The following is a 20,072-nucleotide window of genomic DNA, read 5'->3' on the forward strand; positions in this document are numbered from 1 at the left end:
ACTCTCTCTCTCTGGAATAAATAAACCTTTTTTATTAAATAAAAATTATGTTGTCTCTTTGCTGTTGAGTTGTAAGAGCTTTTTAATATATTCTCTGGATATTAAACTCTTTTTTTAAAGATTATTTATTTATTTATTTGACAGAGAGAGAGAGATCACAAGTAGGCAGAAAGGCAGGCAGAGAAAGATGGGGGAAGCAAGCTCCCCGCTGAGCAGAGAGTCTGATGCGGGACTTGATCCCAGGATCCTGAGATCATGACCTGAGCTGAAGGCAGAGGCTTAACCCACTGAGCCACCTAGGCACCCCTAAACTCCTTTTTTTAAGATTTATTTATTTATTGAAACAGAGAGAGAGCGAGCATGCAGGGTTGGGGAAGGGCAAAGGGAGAGGAAGAGAGAGAATCTCAAGCAGACTCCTCACTGAGCAGGGAGCCCGATGTGGGGGGCTCTATCTCACACCCCAAGATCATGATCCGAGCCGAAATCAAGAGTCAGACACTTAACCACCTGAGCCGCCCAAGCACCCTGGATATTAAACTCTTATCAGATATATGATTTGAAAATAGATTCTCCCATTCTGTAGATTGTCTTTAATTTTTTATTTTTATTTTTTAAGGATTTTATTTATTTGACAGGAAGCACGAGCAGGGGGGAAGGTCATAGTGAGAGGGAGAAATAGGTTCCCTGCTGACCCAGGAGCCTAACTTGGGACTTGATCGCTGGACCCTGAGGTCATGACCTGAGCTAAAGGCAGACGCTTAACCAACTGAGCCACCCAGGCACCCCTGTAGGTTGTCTTTTTACTTTCTTTGTAATGTCCCTTGATGGAATAAAGTTTTTGATTTTTACAAAACCCAGTGTTTCATGTTGCTTATGCTTTTGATGTTAAAGAAGCCACTTCCAAATCTGAAGTCATCAAGATTTGCCCATATATTTTCTTCTAATAGTTTCACGGTTTTAGCTCTTATATTTATGTTGTTAATCCATTTTAAGTTAATTTTTTACATGGAATAAGGACCCCATTCAATGAAGAGACCATTCTTTCCCCCATTGAATGGTCTTGGCACCCCTGTTGAAAGTCAACCAATTACGGGTATTTTGGATTTATTTCTGGAATCTCAATTCTGTTCCATCATTCTCTGTGTCTGTCCTTATCCCAGTACCACACTGTTTTTATTACTGTTTATGTGTGATAAGTTTTGAAATCCAAAAATGTGAGTCTTCCAACTTTTTCTTTCTCAATTATTGTTTTGGCTGTTCAGGGTCCCTTGAAATTCCATACGAGTGCGAGAATCAGCTGTTCCATTTCTGCGGTGGCAGGGGAAGGGCTATGGGGTTTTAATAGGGATTTCATTGAATTCGTAGATTGCTTTGGGGAATATTCCCACCTTTACAATACTAAGGTTTTCCACCCATGAATGCAAGATGTATCTTTCCATTTATTTAAGTCTTTTTTTAAATGTCTTTCAGCTTATAGTTTCCAGTGTGCTAGTCTTTCACTTCTTGGTTAAACTCATTCCATGGTATTTTATTCTTTTAGATGCTATTGTAGATGGAATTGTTTTTCTTAACTTCCTTTTCAGATTGTTCATCGTTGGTATATAGGAACACGACTGGTTTTTGTGCCCTGCAACTTGGCAGAGTTTGTCACGAGCCCTGGTCGTTTTTCTGGTGGGTTCTTTAGCATTTTCTATATATAAAGTGTCATCTGCAAATATAGTTTTACTTCTTCCTTTCTAATCTGGGTGTCTCATTTCACCCAACTTCCCCTAAGACTAACAACTCACATGAGCATGTGTAATGATCACAATGGGTACAATGCTACTCCCTACAGGGCTTATCCAGATCTCACCCATTTCCCCCTAATATCCTTTTTCTGTTCCAGGATCCAATCCTGGTCCACACTGTGTTTCTTTGCAGTGTCCCCTTAGTCTCCTCCAACCCATAACAGTTCCTCAGTCTTATTTATCCTCTGAGACCTTCAGACTTTTGGAGAGTCCTGCTCATTTATTATATGGAATGTACGTAGGATGCCTCTCGATTTTAGCTTGTCTGGTGTCTTCTTGGGATTGGTTCGAGGTTCTACATTTCTGGCAGGAATTCAGCAGAAGTTATATGCCTTGTTACCAGTATTGTTAAGCTCGATCTCTCGATTCCATTGGTGTCTGTCAGGTTTCTCCACTATAAAAAGTTACTATTTTGGTCCTTTTCCTAAGAAGAAAAGGGATGGCATTGAAGGATTTTAAGCAGGTGACTCATTTAGATGTGCATTTCAACAATGGTCCCTGACAGTGGCATGAACGTGGGGAAGATCCATTTGGCATTTCTGTAGTCCAATCGGCGATGATGGAAGTAAGGAGGAGTGGATAGATTTTTTTTAGAGATTTAGAAGGTTAAATCCTAGGGCAGGTTCATGAGATCATGCAGAATTTCTGATTTAATTGGTTTGCAACTGGGCTTGGATCAACCTAGTTTTAAAAGCACCCAGGTGCTGGGGCACCTGGCCAGCTCAGTTGGTAGGGCCTAAGACTCTTGATCTATGGGTTGTGAGTTTGAGTTTCACGTTGAGGGTGGAGGTCACTTTAAAAAAAAAACCACCCAGGTGATTGTAATGTTCAACAACAATGAGATGACTACAGATAACCGAACCCAAAGCCAGGGAGCCTAGACGCTAAGCTTAGCCAGCAACACCCATGAGCCACAGCACTACACTGGGACCCCTTCTAAGCAGAGCTGGTCTGGGGTGAGGAGGGAAGGCAAAGCCCCTCAGGTGCTCTCGGAATATTCCAACAGCCTGTGCTTCCTTCCTCCCAGACTCTGGCCTCCTACCGGCCTGCACTGTGGGGGCTGCAGTCTGGAATAGGTAGGTGTGGGGAGGGTCCCCTGCAGCCCTCTGGTCCTCCGCCGTCTCCTGGTGTCCTCAGGCAGGATACATGAGCAGCTGCCCATCCAGTCTCCTCCTGCCTGCCCTCCTATCTAGGTCCCCTGTGCCTCCCTCCAGCTCTCAGGAATCGCTCGAGTTAAGAGGATTTCCTGGTATTTTCAAAGTCATCTTCCATGGAAATTTTTTTCTACAATTAAACCTACTTTCTGCTGCTCTTGTCACCTGCCTAAAAGCTTCCTCCTCCTCTTCCATGAGATAAACCAATAACAGGAACATTTGGGAACCTGCTAGTGATCCTCTACGGTGTCCTGGGGTGTAACTCGCCAAGGTTGGGAAGAAGTCACACTAAAACCTCCGTTAGGAGTCAGGCCAGGAAGAGAGACAGATGGCACGGAGGCCAGTGCAGGCTCCCCCTGCACTCACAGGCACTCCTGGGCTTTGCCTCTCCGCCCTCCGGCTGGATACCTGTCCCCCATCCTCCCGGGACACACCACACTGGGATGAGTGGTTTACAAGCAGCGACTGCAGTCATCTGAGAAGCAATTGAGGCATTTCCCAGAGACTCCCAGGGAGCCAACATTTGAGCAAAGCTGACCCTGGGAGTTAGAGGGGTCAGAATGAGCTAGGCGATGCCAAAGCCAACATGTGCCTCCCTGGAAACTCACTGCACTTTGTAGTGCATCCTGTATAGAAGCTTCCATCATATTATATGCCAGTAAGCGGAAGCCTTTGCGAGGGCAAGAGTTGGCTCCGTACCTTCAGCTCCCGGCACAGGGGAGCCTATCACATAGGCCAGACCCCATGTGAGCCGGTCTGATCTAGCCGCTTAGCCAGACAACTGGACCAGACTTGGGCGGTGACTGGCCTTGAAGGTGAACCAGCAGGAGAGCTGTGCTCAGGATGGCTTGGACCAGTCCAATTCCCTTGCCTGTGATGCCCACGCAGTGTGGAACCACATGAAGCCTGCAGTGTACCTAGGGTCCTGCGGAGACAGAGATGTGAGAGAGAAAATTCTAGGATGATGCCCAGCTTTCTGGCCAGTTCAATAGCTAAGCTGATGCTGGCAGCAACCAGGCTAAAAAAGACTCAGAGAAGGCATTGGTGGGGGATGAGCCCAGACTGGCAGTTAGTAAGAATGAGGTGTTGCTCCCCCCTGCCGGGAGGGGGTACAGGTGAAGTGTGAGTTGGTTGCTCGGGGCCTAAGAGCCACCTAAGAGCCACCCAAGAGCCTAAGTGTCGGCCTCCAAAGAAATACTTGAAAGCAACCTCATGCACCAAGGTAGACAAGATAATCTCCAAGATACAGGACCCCTACCCCCAGAGGATGCATATATTTTTTTAAAAGTTTAATTATTCACGTTTCACCTGATTGATTTTCAGGAGTTTTTATATTCAAAATTTGTACACCCAGTTACTACTCTACAATGGCACAGAATGTTGGAGGACATGGAGTCAACCTCACACATTGTTTTCTTCCTTTACTCCCATTGTTTGTGTCACTAGAATTTCTCTCTACATCTGCATGTGAAAGTGGTGCAAAACATACAACTAATTTCAACAAATGTCAACCTTGAAATCGGCATGAAGCATTCTTAGCAAAGGTAGTCACTGCTTAGGTATAATCTGCCTTTCTAAGCAATTATAAAGGAAATGGTTTTTCTACACCAGAATAATTTCATCATACTGGTATAATATTTCCCAAATCAAAAAATACTGACATATTATTTTTATCTTTTTTTTTTTTTTTTCCAGCAGAAGCTAAAGGATCTCCCTGTGGCTTGGGGACTTAGAGCTGGGCTTAGACAAAAGGATCTTTCAGTTCAGAGACAGGAGTACCTTTACTTTAAGGGCAATCTTGAGTAAGAATCTCCCTGGCCATTAGCTTCCTCCTAGAAAACAGGAATTAGATTCCCAGGGGCTCTCAAACTGGACAGGATTGTTACCAATAGCAAATGCTCATCCAGGACTTACTATGTAATCCCATTTTACAGATGGAAAAAGTGAGGTCCAGCGAGGTTTAGCTCACCCAGGTGCGCATGTTGCCTCTCCAATGTCTAAGACTATCATCAGTAGGTCTGGGTGCCTAATCTCTTGCTGCACCAGATCGCCACCTGCTGGCTATTGGTCATCACCGCAGACCAGACTTAGCAAGATCATTCTGCCATTTGTCAGGATGGGAGAGTTTGAAAGCAGAGTCTGTATCAGAGAGAAGCACTGACCTAGTAAGGGGGCTGCTGTGGGATGAATAAAAATGGCCAATGAGAGATATTTAGGAAGTAGGATTGATTCGATTTGACAACACCAACCCCAAAGGACAATAGTAGGAAAAGCACAGTGGCCCCATTACATTCATTCCCCCTTTCAACAAGTTGTAGCACCTACTATGTGCCAGCAACTGTTCTTCCTGCTGGGAGTACAGGGGTGTAAGCAAGTCAGGAAAAAGCCCGACTTTACATGGCGCTTGTGCTCTAATGGGGTAGGGGCAGGAGGTAATCAAATACGTAAAGAAACAAGCAAATTATTAGATGGGAATAAAGAGCACATGGAGAATTTCAAGGGACAATGCAATAGGGACTCAGATCTGAATGGTAAGGAGCCTGCCCTGTAAAGCTATTCCAAAGGAACAAACGCTAAGGCCCTCAAAGCAAGTGTAGCATGTCCAAGACCCAAGGCAGCCAGTGTGGCTGGAGCATGGTGGGTGAGGGCATGAGTGGGACAAGCAGGGAGAGCCAGTCAGGGGCCAGATTATGAAGGCTTCCGTCAGGTGGTGTGAGGAATTCTAAGGGTGAAGGGAAGCCACAGACACAGGTTAGACAGGAGAGTGAAAGAACACAATTTCACTTAGAGCACTCTCTGGCTGTTCTGTGGAGCGTGGATCGTACAGGGCAGGGATAGAAGGGAGATAGACGGGGAAGCGGGGACGTGCGCCAGTAGGGATGGCGCCAGCAGCATGAAGGGGAGGGTTCTGGGTACACTTTGGAGTTAGCCAACAGGACTTGCTGACAGGCTATGGGGATGAAAAAAAACAGAATTGAGAATGACTCCCCAAAACGACAGCCATTGCAGAAAACCAACAGTTCCCCGATGATGCCACACCCCAATAAGCTAGGTTCTGGCCTTAAAGCTCAGCCCACTGGAGGGGGTTTGCAAGTTAGCTACTATGAGGCTGGTGGTGTGTCCTTACCTGGGCCTGGGCCAAGCCTGCTTGGGTGCACAACCAGCATGAAGAAAGCCTTACCTAGCCTGCGAGGACCCATCGTGGGCTGGTTTTCTCCCATAGTGGGAGGATCCTTCCAGGCCGCCAGAGCCCCGCCCCCAGCTGGAAGTGCACCCAACGCTAAACAGAATCCCAGAGTCATCCCCACCCTCCCCCAAGCCCTGGACCTAGGAGCGTCCCCTGACACCAAACGGAGTGGAATGAGCAGGCAAAGCCTAGGTAAACAAATACCAGAGACCAAGGGCTGTGGGTACCACATCACTTTATTTTCCAACTTGACTCCTGGACAATGGGAATTCAGTTACTCGCTTTTCTGGCCACCGTAAGGTCCAAGGGCTGTGGGTACCACATCACTTTATTTTCCAACTTGACTCCTGGACAATGGGAATTCAGTTACTCGCTTTTCTGGCCACCGTAAGGTCCCTCGCTGATGGGGCACAGGCTCGGAGAGGCTCAACAGAAAGATGGGATCCCCAAGAGCCAACCAGGCTGGGAGAGGACTGAAAGGTCTACAGCAGATGGACCAAGCACCAGCAGAAGCTCGAAGCCCCCTCCCCCAAGCCCTTTACCACACTCCTTGCAAGGGACAGGCCGGCACCTCAGTGACCCAGCTCAGGGCCCTCCCTCAGAGGTCCTTCCTATATACCCTCACTTGTCATGCTAAGCCTGGCACCCTCTCCCTGGGGGGCACCAGGCAGAAGCCACTGACCACCTCCACAACTGATTTCTAATATTCCTTTGGGAAACATCTTTGAGTAAGGAGGGTACCAACCCCCAAATAAACTGAAGACATATACTCCGCCTAATGGGACAGCCAGCCATGTTGCAGTACTGCCTTCGTCCTCACGAGAAGTTGAAAGCAGCTTTAGCTATCAAACCCCCTCACGACCCCCATGCATTTGCTTCCCAACATCAGTCAGGGGGCCCAGCCAACCCACTTAAATCAAAACAAAAAATTAAAACCAAGACAAGAAAAAGCAAGAATGGCAAACAACCGAAAAGAACAACGCTGGTCCTGCAGCTCTCTGGGAAGACCAGACAGCTCATCTCTAGCTCCAATGGCCTTAGAGCCAGGAAGCAGTGCGGAGCTGCCCTGGGATTCAAGGTGGACGCTGTGGGAGCCAGAGCAAAGGGCACGCTGGCCAAAGCCAGGGGTCAACTTGGGTCCCCGAGCCTGTCCAAACAGGTCCCCTCCCTTCCCAACCCCCTTCACACCACCCCCTCAGCCATCCACCAGGGTGAGGCCGTCATAGAGCGCCCGCTTCCACATGTAGTAGGTAGAGCGGGCGGTGAGGGGAAACAGGGCGCTGAACTCCTTGAAGGAGGGGAAGCTCTTAGACTGGAAGCGCTTCTGCAAGAACAGCTTGGCCTGGGCCTTGAACTTCGTGGTGCCGAGCACGTCCATCACCAGCACCTGGCCGTCCCTGCCCCCCACGGCTGCCTCTGCCCCAGGGCAGCTGGACAGGGACCTGCTGTGGGGCTGGCCCTGGGCCATGGCCCCCTCTCCGGAAGGCTCCCCCTGGGCGTTTCCTGGATCCTCTCCTGTAGAAGCCCCCACCGGCACGGGGGTCCCACCAGGAGGGGCCATGGCAGCAGGCCCATCCCTGCCAGCTTCCTTCTCCTGCTTCTCCTCCGCTTCCCGCAGCCCCCCTTTGCCCAAGGCGGGGTCCTGCATCTGGAATCTGGACAGGCCTCTGGGCCAGCCCCGGGCAAGACTCTTCCAGACCCAGAAGGTGGAGGGCGACAGGCTGGGGTAGCGGAGGCGGAAGCGACAGAAGGGGAGATGCCCGCTCAGCACCTGCTTGCGGGCAGCCCTGCGCAGGCGCCTCTGCCAACGGGACAGGGGCACCTTGGGGGGCAGGAACGTGTGGGCGGCAGTTGGCCCCCCTGCCGTGGCTTGGCCCGCCCCCTCTCCCCCCTCACCCTTCCAAGGGATCAGGGCCTCTTCCGGAACGGACACCGGCTGGGTTACCCCGGTGGTGGGGAGGGCAGGTGTCGGCTTGAAGCCGGGGTTCCTCCGGAGGGCCTTCCGGCGCCAGTTGTAGTAGGTGGACCGAGAGATGCCGGGGAACCTGCGTTTGAAGCAACGGTAGGGCACCAGCGTGTTCAGGGAGATGCAGTGCTCCAGGTACAGCTTGGCCCGCTGCATCAGGACCATTCCCGGGCTCACCGCTGCCAGCGCGGAGCACCCCAGCCCCTTGGCCGCCTGCTCTTCCGGCAGCTTCTCCAGCCCCTCCGTCACCTGCACCTCCTTGGGGGCCAGGGCCTGGCAGGCGCCAGAGCCCAGCAGCTCCTGCTTCCAGGCGTAGTAGGTGGAGCGGGAGATCTCGGGGAACCTCTGGAGGAACTGCTGCAGCGGCACGACGCCCCCGCGGTGGAAGCTGTCCTGCAGGAAGTGCTTGGCCGAGAAGCGCGCAGCCACCTTCTGCCGGTGCTCCTGAGACTGGCGCCGCCAGCGGTAGAAGGTGCTCTTGGTGACGCTGTAGCGCTCACAGAGGTGGGAGTAGCTGAGGCCGGGCTCCTGGCTGAGCAGCTCCAGCGTCTTGGCCGGTGGCGGCAGTGGGGCTGCGGGGCTGGGGGCGGGGGCCGGGCCGGGGGCACCTTCGGCCTCCACCTCCTCCAGCCCCACCACAGGGGCAAAGTACTGGTGGCGGAAGAGGTGGCTGGTGAGGGGCTGGCCGGCCCACATGATGTGCAGCGTGGCAGGCACGTGGTCGCAGCGGCGAGGCCGGATGACCCGGTTGAAGTAGGGCCGGATCTTGAGGTTTCGCATGGGGTAGATGGAGTAGATGTTGCGCTGAAGCACGGAGGCGAGCGCGTACAGGTGCCACACGTTGGAGAAGCTGCTGGGGAAGCACGTGGCCTTGACATCTGCGTCGAAGATGGCCTCCAGCGTGGCGGACGGCAGGCTGGTCATCTCAGGCGACTCCTCGGAGCACAGGGAATAGCGCACGGCCTGCAGCATCACCTTGGAGTCGATCATTCCCTGGAGGTAGTAGTGCCGGTGCAGGAGCATCTCCACCACCGTGCGCGCCCGCAGCTCCAGGCTGAAGCCCGCGTCCCCCCACAGCAGCACGCTGGCTGCCTCGAACAGCAGGCTGCCCTCGCCTCGGCACACCAGCGGCAGCATGTTCCGGGGAGCGTCCTCGGGGTACAAGCTCAGGGCCACAGAGTCCACCTCCAGCACCTGGGGGCTGGAACCCCCCTCCCGGCAGGTGGGGAGGGTGAAGGATGACAGCACCCGCTTGGCCTCCAGAGCAGCGCCGACCAGACCCTCGAGGCCCTCGGACTCCACGGCCTCCTGCAGCTCCTGCAGCACCTGCTGTACCAGCTCCCTCCGAGAGGTCATCCTGCCGGGGCCAAGGGCAGAGGGCACAGTCAGGACAAGGCGCCCAGATACCCAGCAATGGGGACTCGTACCTTCTCCCCCGAAGATAATGCCCACCCACTCCCGTTCCCCCACCAAGGGCAGACTGGCTAAGGGCCTCCCCAGGTTTAATCCCTCAGGGGTACGGAGGACAAGCCTGGTCTCTGGAACCTGGCTTTGAAATCCTGGTTCAAGACAAGTCACTTCAGCTCTCCAGGCTTCTGGTTCCTTTTCTGTAAAGTGGATGATGGAAGTATCCCGTTATTGTGGGCATGAGACAATGAAAGCATGGAGATATACAGGTATACACACACACGCAATCCTTAGAACAGTGCCTAACACACAGGGAAGGAATGAAAAAGGATTAGTTAGCTACGACACATTCCACATTCCACAACACAGCCATAAAGCCTGTAACTCCGTATCTGTCCAAAGACTTACAAACTCCTAGAGCGAAAACTGGTCTGCCTTTCCCGAGAACGGTGATTCTCAAAGTATGGTCCGTGGAACCTTGGGTTTCCCTGAGACTTTCTCAGGGGGGTCTGCAAGTTAAATTATTTTTCTAAGATATACTAAGATAATGTAAGACTAAGATATTATTTGCCTTTTTCATTATATTAATGTGTGAGTAGAAATGTGGTAACTTAGCATGAATCAAACTATGCCGGAAGTCATCATATTCTTAACCACCATGTACTCACGGTTGGGGATGGGGGAAAACGCTAGTTTCACTCAAGAATGTCCATGATGAAGCAGTAAAGTTTTTCGGTTTGTGTTTTTGTTTTTATTATTGTTTGTTTTAATTTAATCACAGCCCTTAAATACATGAGTTTTCCGTTTTGAGAGGGGCAAAATAGGGAGTACTCATTTCTGCTGCATTCTGAATGTCTCACATGACAATTGTTTTTTATGGTGAACTAGGTGCTCTTATCATGGAATCTCACTTTTACTTTAAAGAAAAATTGAAACATTACTCGTTTAGACTGGGGTATACCGGGCAATTTCCCCAAAAAGGAAGAAGGTGAGCCTGTCACCTCAAAGAAAATTGTGGACTATTGGCTGCCAGTGACATTTTGAGCTTTCACTGGAAAACTAGAGTTTTGGAAAACCTGTATCTACTACAGCGAGCCTGACAGTTTCTTCCAATACCTAAAGACTCTTCTGATGGGATCAGCAGTGACACTAACAAATGTAACTTCTTATACCATGTAATGGAACTGTCGACATCTGAAGATCAATCAATGAACCAAGTTCCCCAAAGAAACCAATGGGTGATGTTGCAAAGCCACACACGGGTAAAAGATCCACCTCAAGTATAAAAGAAAGCAATGACTTGGACTATAATGGGGTACAAAAAAAATCACGGATATTGTTTCAGTTTCTACATTGTAACTAAGCTTTAAGAAACTACTACTCGTCAAGTGTTAGTGTACTTACTGATCAAAGGACAGCCACTGAACAAGCTATGCAAATACTCTTCCTTTTCCCACCTACCTATTTGGACAAAGCTGGATTTTCAATCAAAACAATGTATCACAACAGACTGAAACATAGAGATGGGAGAATACCTTTCAAATCCGATATTGCAGAAACTTAAAGGGTGTATAAGAGTGCATTCTTCTCACCTCATCTTTTTTGTTCTGGAAAAGTTATTTCTCACCCCCCCCAAAAAAAGTTATTTTTTATTGTATAACTGGCTTGTTTTCTTTTTTTGTTTTTTTAAAGAGTTTATTTATATTTGACACAGAGATCACAAGTAGGCAGAGAGGCAGGTGGGGGGCGGGGGGAAGCAGGCTCCCCATGGAGCAGAGAGCCCAATGCAGGACTCGATCCCAGGACCCTGAGATCATGACCTGAGCTGAAGGCAGAGGCTTTACCCCACTGAGCCACCCAGGCGCCCCTCTTTTTTTTTTTTTAAGACATTTATTTGAGAGTAAAAGAGAGAACATGAGCGGGGGGGTGGGGAGCAGACTCCCCGCTGATCAGGGAGCCGACAAGACACTTGATCCCAGAACCCTGGGATCATGACCTGAGCCAAAGGCAGACACTTAACCAACTGAGCCACCCAGGTGCCCCAACCGGCTTGTTTTTTAATAAATACTTCCTAGGGGCGCCTGGGTGGCTCAGGGGGTTAAAGCCTCTGCCTTCCACTCAGGTCATGATCCCAGGGTTCTGGGATCGAGTCCCACATCGGGCTCTCTGCTCAGCAGGGAGCCCGCTTCCTCCCCTCTCTCTGCCTGCCTCTCTGCCTACTTGTGATCTCTGTCAAATAAATAAATAAAATCTTTAAAAAATAAATAAAAAATACTTTCTAAATTTCTCCATTTTAATTTTGAATACAATAGATGTAACCCATATAAATAAAAGCTCCGCCAGGGTCCTGAGACCAAAAAGTTTGAGAACCAATGCTCTAGTACAAACGGCCCTTTCAAAGGGGGCGGCAGAAGACTAGTCCCTGGGCTAACAGAGATCTAGTAACTAGATGTACTGAGCGTTCAGTATTTACTAGGCACGGTCTTAAGCCTGACAGCCAATAAAGTAGGCACTACCCTCATCCCCAGTTGAGAGGTGAGTAAACTGAGAAAAAGCATCGTAGGCTAATTTGCCCCAGGTCACACAAGTGGTGGGGCCAGTACCAATGCCTGAACCCAGTCGCTTTAGGATCTGTGATTTTCACCTCCTGTTTAAACCAACATAAATGAATGATCCTAATTACTGGTACATTTTCAGTGTTGCACTGCAAAGCATAAATTAAAAAGAAGACCGTTGTCCTCTCTCAGAGCTTTGTTTTCAGGATTCAATAAATTGTTTGCGATGAGCCTGAGGTTTAAATACTGCATTTGGGTGTAGGTGTTTGTCAGCTCACCAACCTAACTGCACACTTACAGGGGACATGCTGAAATGTTAATCAGGGTTCAGTAAAGTTTTGAAAAAAAAGGTTTGTAAAGCACTAAGAGAACCACCAGAATCTTACCTGATAATTACAAAAAAGAAAGCTTTTCAAAAATTAGTAATCAGGGGCACCTGGCTGGCTCAATCAGTAGAGCTGGAGACTCTTGATCTCAGGGATCGTGAATTTGAGCCCCATGCTGGTCAGAGAGACTACTTTAAAAAAATAATTTTGGGGCGCCTGGGTGGCTCAGTGGTTTACAAAGCCTCTGCTTTCGGCTCATGTCATGATCTCAGGGTACTGGGATCGAGCCCCGCGCTGGGTTCTCTGCTTGGCAGGGAGCCTGCCCCCTCGAGTTCTCTATTTGCCTGCCTCTCTGCCTACTTGTGATCTCCCTGTAAAATAAATAAATAAAATCTTAAAATAATAATAATAATAACTTCTTGGGTGCCTGGGCAGCTCAGTTGGTTAAGCCACTGCTTTCAGCTTGGGTTGTGATCCTGGAGTCCCAGGATCGAGTCCCACATTGGGCTCCCCACTCTACAGGGAGTCCGCTTCTCCCTCTGACCTTCTCCCCTCTCAACTCTCTCTCACTCTCTCTCAAATAAAATCTTTTAAATAAATAAATTTCTTAAAAACTAGAATCACCTTTGGGTAAAACTTCTTGGCTGCAGATTTTTTAACTCATATGCTGTGACAAATCTGATCTTACCTCGCCCTGATTTTCTTTTTACCCTATCATTTGACCCTGGAGTTGGGCTTTTAATCTATTCCTCTTGAATGTACTTTATGTACACTTAAAAGAAAAAAAAAGCCGATTCAACTTCAATGGGCTCAGGAGATATAAACAGTGTCACAGCAGTCCTTGGTGAAGAGAGCACGCTTCCACATTCAATTTAAACATAGAGCCCTGGGGCGTCTGGGTGACTCTGTCAGTCGAGTGTCTGCCTTCTGCTTGGGTCAAGATCTGGGAGCTCCTTCTCCCTCTGCCACTCCCTCTGCTTCTGATCTCTCCCTTGATCTTTCTAAACAGTGTCAAATAAATAAATAAAATCTTAAAAAAAAAAAAAAAAGTTGAGCCCTGAAAAACACACCAAGCACACAGAACAGCCTTTTCATCCTGGCAGCCAACAAAGATGATGGTTTTCCTTCCATGTCACCAGCAGATCACCTGTACCACTGCTAGATACTTCGCAAACAAAATTATGGAAACAGTCACCACTTACTGTTTACTCTGTGCATTTAATTAGGTAATTCAGCCAAAATCTCAAAAAAAAAAAAAAATGAGGGGACAATGAATTTAAACTGTTGGGTGATTCCTCCTGCCCTGCCACTCCCATCTCTTTCCTGAGAGCAAAGCATCGTGTTCCCTCGGGTGATGGCAAGCTCCTTTGGGCTTTACCAGGATCGAGTGCTTGGATTTCAGGCTTTTTAGAGGTAATTTTGTTTGTATGTGGTTCTCATCTCCCCTCCACATGAACTACAACTCCATCACACCTGCACCATTGCTAGGATGGCTATTCTGAGTTCACACCTGGAGAAATGGAGGCTGGGGGGTTAAATTACATAACTTTCCCAAGACCACACAACTATTAAAGCTGTAAAATCAAGCACTGTGACTCCAGACTGCCCCTCCTAAACACTGTAATTCCACCACCCCGGGGAATACATCACCCAAAATGCTTATCAGCTGAAGGATCCAGAAACAGATGGATTCTTGGAGCATTGAAACAAACCTGGCCATTTCACAGATAAGGAACATTGAGGTCCAGAAAGGACTTGCCTGACTTCCGGCAGCAGTATCCGGGTATCTTCCAACAAAACGTCCAGATATACCGCACTTCCTTCTGCACAAACCGCACCCCACCCTGCCCTACCCTGTCCCACCCTACCTACTCTTCCCGTCTGTTCCCGGTCCGGTCCCAGTCCTCGTCCCAGTCCCACACAGCTCCACTCCCCCTTATCTCATTCTTTCCTCTTCCCCCAAAGAGGTGAGAGGAGGGGTGAGTAGGTAATACCCCACTTCTGCTTTTCTCAAAAGCTTACGGAGAAAAAGCAGCTCCCTGGAGCCGCACACCCCACATCCATCCAAGGAGGTCTGGACTACCGGAGAACAGACAGTGGGGAAAAGGCCAGGGGCTGTGCGGGGAAGCCAATCATCCTTAAGTAGACAAGTGGTTGATGCGGTTCAGGTGCAACAGTCTTTTCAACAGCAGCTCTCCGGAAGTGCAATGCAAAGCAGAGCTGGCAATTGCCAGGTGCATTCATAGCAGAAGTGCAAAAAAGCCAGAGCTCATCTGTGGGCTTTGTTCAGCTGGCCTCCCTGGCCCCCACAGCTCTTAGAAGGGATTGGAAAAGGCAAGAAACCAAGGAGACAAGCCCCGCACCCCCGATCATACAGGATCTCCTGGCTTGAGGTTGGAAGGAGGTAAAACAGGGCATCCAAAAAGCAGCCAGCCAGCATCTATCTTAGCACTTAGGAAGGGCTCTGGAGCCAAGAATAAATGAAGGGACAGGGCAACTCTGCCAAAAGACGCCAAGCCTTGCCTTCACCAAAGCCAGCTTTCCTCCTTCTTCTGTCTCCTTATTTCAAGCAGATGGGGTCTCGAGCCCAGGTCTGGACTCTGGTCCTTCCATTTTAGAAGGGGTCAGCCAGGGTTCTAGGCAGGGCAAGGGAAGGGCAGGCCAATGAACCTGCTAATACAATACTGCTTTAAGTCTCCTCTGGCCTCTAGAACAAACTCCTCCTCTGCCAGCCTCCTCCTGGGCTCTGGATTTGCTCACCAAGGTCCCCATGTCCTCCCCATTCCCCCTTTTCTCCCCATCCCTCATTAGGTAGGCTCTGCCATCTCTCAACTAGGCCCACCAAGTAGGACACAGCGCCACATGGGCCTCAACCCTCAGCAAGACCCAATAAGACCACGGTAAACCGGCTGGCATCTCACCTGGCCTGGCTCGGCGCCTCTCCGGTCTGCCCTCCCAGCTGCCCACGCTAGGTCCCTGGCTCGAGGGAGCGCCAGCCATCTTGGCTCCCTCCCTGGTTTCCAGGAGACCCGGCAAGGCAGGGGCGGCCACGGGGGCTGACTGGTGGCAGGCGAGTCCATCAGCTGTGAATTCCCAAGGAAGGGTAACAGGAGTGCCTGGGGGATCCCGGGTGGGCCTGAGGCCACCAGGTCAACCACGCCTGGGGAGTTCGGGAGTTCCCAAGTTTAGTTGCTCTTGTGGACCACGTGTCTGGAGGGGTAGGAGAAGGGTGAGTCTGGCCCACGAGGGGAAGCAGCACAGGCCAATGGTCGCCCCTCAGGATGCCAGGAAGGCCAGCGGGTGGCTGGGAAGAAGAGTGCCGGCCGGCCTGGGGCTTCTGAGTGGAGGGACCCAACCCCCGAAGCGCTGAGAGGCTGGGGAGGGGCCGAGGACGAACAATTGAGTAGGGTGGGGAGGGGAGATAGGCCGGCGGGTGGGGGTGGGGATGGGGCTGGAGGTGGGGGTGGGGAGAAAGAACTGGAAACAATGCCTCACTTCCCCCTTCCACACACACACACACACCCCCACCCACCCACCCACAGAGGACCGCAGACACTCAGGCCTGCAGCATCCTTGCGGAGTCACTCCTTGACCCTTGGGCCCTTTACTGTCCCAAGGCCAGTCCTCACTCCCCTGGGGCCTCCAAGCCACACAGGGCACCGACCGTTCCTAATTTGGAGGAAACTTCCTAGTTTACTGACCTCGAGGGTGGCCCAGAGCCCTGGGGGCGTCCACTTCTTTCTCCAGCTTCCAGCTTGGGACATTTAAGTGACCCTGCGTCAGCGTCCCCAGCCGAGTGCCACTCTCACTCCAGAACTGGCTCCGTATCTGTAGTGGACCACGGAGCGTGGACCGTCTACAGCCAACTGGCCGGTGGAGAAGCCGCTGAAGCCACTCCCCCCAGGAAATCGCCCACCCTCGAGTGCTCTGGTCCCAAGATGAAAGGAGTGCAAATCCGGGGTCACTTCCAATGGTAAAGTGATAGCGGCCATTGTCTGGTCCACTCTACCCAGCTGGGGGCGTTGACGCGCCCGCACCTAGCCCTGAAACACACCCCAAACTGCCCAGGGAAAACTCGAAAGAAAGCTGAAAGATTTCCAAAGAGTTGGGGGGGGGAGGGGTTGGGGAGGTTCAGATAGAAAGACCTGGGGAAAGAAAGTCAATGGCCGGGCTTGAGAGTAGGGGTGGGGGAGCAGAGCTGGAGCCCAGAAACTGGCCTTGGGTGACTGTGTAGACTTTGGGGCTTAATGAGCCTCCAAGATGCTTCTCTTCCTGGGGCAGCTCCCCATCCCGCGCGCGGGGGAGGGGGGGGGGTGCCTGGACGGGGAGGCTGGAGAGTTCACTTCCCCCACCTTGCTGCAGGCCCCTTTTCCTTCCGGAAAGGCCCCACTTTCTCCAAGGGCTCCATTCCCACCTTTCTCTGAGCATCCCGCAGGCCCGGACTCAACACCTCTTACTCTGCAAGTCTGCCCGGGCCAAAATTGCTTCTGTCCCGGGCCAGGGCGCCTAGTATCCCAAGACACCTAGTTTTCGGAGCCCCACAGGAAGGCGGGGGCGTGCGATACCTGGGCTTCCGTCCCTCCTGCAGCTCATCTCAGCCCAGGGGCCTCAGATAATCCCAGAGGAACCAGTCCTATCCGCCCGTCTAGTCCCGGCTGGTGGGGGAGGTGAAGGCCGCGGGATTGCAGCCTTTGGTGGTAGCTCCCCCCAGGGGCTTTCCTGCCCGGCTTTAACCCTTTGGAGTGCTGGGGCTAGCTGCTGCCCTCCCGGACTACATTCCACCCACCTCCCTTCTGTGGCCTGACCCCTGGCTACCGCTGTCAAATGGCACCCCCACCCGCAGACCCCTTTCCCCCAGTGTCGCTTATGCCCCAGCTCACAATGATCATTTCCTCCTCTGCCAATCATGAGCCCTACACTTACCACCTAGATCAAAAATCCTTTATTGAACGCCCTGTTCCCAGGAGCACAGGAGGAGGAGGAGGGGGCCACCCGAAGTGAGCTCAAGTCCAGTCTCTGGATCAAAATCACACCAGCCCCACCCATCATGATGGCAGCCGCCCGAGGCAGCGGCTTAATCGTGCCCTGGACTTGGATTTGAATGCCACCCCTGCCCCTTTACTAGAGTATGGCCTTAGGCGAATTGTTTCAACCCTTGGAACCCTGATTTAAAGGTTACTGGGGCACAACCTTTCCCGCAGAGCGGAGGCATGGATTCAACCGGATGATCACTTAAAAGCATTCAGGACGGTGCTTGGCACGGAGCAAGTCTGTTGCGGTCCTCAGCCTCTCCAGCTAATTTGAAATCATTTTTAAGTTCTTAAGATAAATGTAGCATTTTAAAAGTTTCAGAGAATAGCGGTTATCTTGTAGAAGGAGTTGGATACTTTTCCGAATTACCCTTCTGTGTTGACATTTTATAAGGAGTCTACCTTACTTGCTATCATTTCAAAAAGCAATGAAGGTAATTTTAAATCCTTTAAAAGGCTAATGGAATCTTTAAAAGCATTTTTTAAAAAGAAACTAAAGGTTTGTTGGTGCTTCCATCACCAAGGTACGAGTCTTTTTTTATAGACTAATTGGGAAAATTTAGAATAATTGGGAAACTTTTTAAAGTAGAAAGAAGAAAAAGTTACCTATAATCTCATTATCTAAACACAGCCATTGTGAACATCTTGGTATATTTCTTTCTAATTTGTTTTTTTTTTCTTAGACTTACACAAATTAAATATTCTCTTTCCAAAAGATCCAAATGGTACAGAGTAAAAAATAGAGTAAATTGAGCAAGTCTTCCCTTTCAGTCCCTAACACATTCTCTTCACTATGCTTATCTGCCAGTTCTTTTTCTGTGCATTTACAACACATATAAATTTCTGATCTTTCGATGCATATTTTTGCTCTAGGTTCAACATTTTTAAACTACTTTTGACTAATATATAGTCTATTTTATATACATAAAAAATAACATATTATTCAAAGTGCATGTAAATTTTGGTTCAGGAATTTACAAAAGGATTCAGGATTCAAATTTCAGCCCCATCTACAGTTTCCCTCTCCAGAAGCAGCCAATGTTGTTTCTAGGGTACCATTCCAGAAATATGCATAAACAAGCCAATCTCTGAGACAGTGCTTTTTTCCTTTCTTTGAAGCACAAATGGTTGTATGCTAAACCCTCTTACACACCTTGCTTTTCTCCCTTTATTTTTTCATCCAGAGAGTCACCAATGTCCAACAAAATGTAATGAGAGGCACATATAATACTTTTACATTTTCTAGTAGCCACATTAAAGATAGAAGACTTTAATTGAATGGACAGAGGGATCATTGAACTGGACAGGTTTTATTGATTTTATAATGTTAAATTAATTTTAACAATATATTTTATTTTAACCAGCATATCTGAAATATTGCCAATTTGACAGGAAATCAACATAAAAATTATTTTTGATATAAAGATTTATTAATGAAATACTTCACATTCTTTCTTTGTACCAAGTCTTCAAAAGTCAGTGTGTTTTCCACTTGAAGCAAATCTCATGTAGGACTGGCCACCTTTCAAATGTTCTATAACCACGTGTGGCCAATAGTAAATGCACTAGTACATATCCAGATGGAGCAGGAACCCCATTTTATGAATTAATATAATGTCCTATCCAGTCCTCTACCATTGAACTTTAAGGTCATTTCTATCTTTTGCTCTTAAACCAAGCTGCAATGGGAAATCTTGCATGTATGTGGGCATAGCTATCCTTCCCAAGTGCACTATCGTAATCTGTATAGATTTTCCAAATTTCCCTCCCTAAATACTATGCAGCCATCAAAAGAAATGCAATCTTGCCATTTGCGATGACCTGGATGGAACTAGAGAGTATTATGCTGAGTGAAATAAGTCAATCAGATAAAGACAATTATCGTATGATCTCCCTGATATGAGGAAGTTGAGAGGCAATGTGGGGGGTTTGGGGGTTAGGAAAAGAATAAATGAAACAAGATGGGATCAGGAGGGAGACAAACCACTAAGAGACTCTTAATCTCACAAGACAAACTGAGGGTTGGGGGGTGCGTAGGGAGAGGGTGGTTGGGTTATGGACATTGGGGAAGGTGTGTACTATGGTGAGTGCTGTGAAGTGTGTAAACCTGGCGATTCACAGACCTGTACCCCTGGGGCTAAAAATACATTATATGTTAATAAAAAAATAAAAAATTATTGAAAAAATTTCCCTCCCTAGAAGTTGTACCAATATATTGTCCCCAGAACGAAGTGTGAGAGGCAGTCTCCCTACCCCTTAGCCAGCACAATGCGTTAGCACTTTTTTCTTTACCGGTTTAATAGGTGAAAAATTACTTCCTCCGTGTGCTTTTTTTTTTTAAAGATTTTATTTATTTATTTATTTGACAGAGATCACAAGTAAGCAGAGAGGCAGGCAGAGAGAGAGAGGAGGAAGCAGGCTCCCCCACTGAGCAGAGAACCCGATGTGGGGCTTGATCCCAAGACCATGAGATCATGACCTGAGCCGAAGGCAGAAGCTTTAACCCACTGAGCCACCCAGGCGCCCCCTCCATGTGCTTTTAATTTACATTTTTCCATTATGAGTAAGGGCATTTTTCATATATTTTTGAACAATTTACATTTTGTTTCCTATGAATATCCTTTGCCCATTTTGCTACTGATTACAACCTTTTTTTCTTT

The 20,072-nt window shown here is 49.2% G+C and overlaps 1 protein-coding gene across 2 annotated transcripts; it reads right to left on the reverse strand.

Moving 5' to 3' along the window:
• Positions 1-6,568: 6,568 nt before the first annotated feature.
• Positions 6,569-16,243, reverse strand: VRTN (vertebrae development associated). Of its 2 annotated transcripts, none has more exons than XM_047737912.1 (2): positions 16,084-16,243; positions 6,569-9,451 (listed from the first exon to the last, which is right to left on the reverse strand). In XM_047737912.1, exon 2 carries the CDS (start codon positions 9,448-9,450, stop codon positions 7,324-7,326), a length of 2,127 nt encoding a protein of 708 aa, XP_047593868.1. In that variant the 5' UTR covers position 9,451; positions 16,084-16,243; the 3' UTR covers positions 6,569-7,323. The 2 variants fall into 2 exon arrangements, with proteins under 2 accessions (XP_047593868.1, XP_047593869.1); XM_047737913.1 differs by lacking the exon at positions 16,084-16,243 and adding an exon at positions 15,304-15,430.
• Between the last annotated feature and the right edge of the window lie 3,829 nt (positions 16,244-20,072).

This window comes from Lutra lutra, chromosome 7 (assembly GCF_902655055.1).
Source record: "Lutra lutra chromosome 7, mLutLut1.2, whole genome shotgun sequence".
NCBI lineage: Eukaryota > Metazoa > Chordata > Mammalia > Carnivora > Mustelidae > Lutra > Lutra lutra.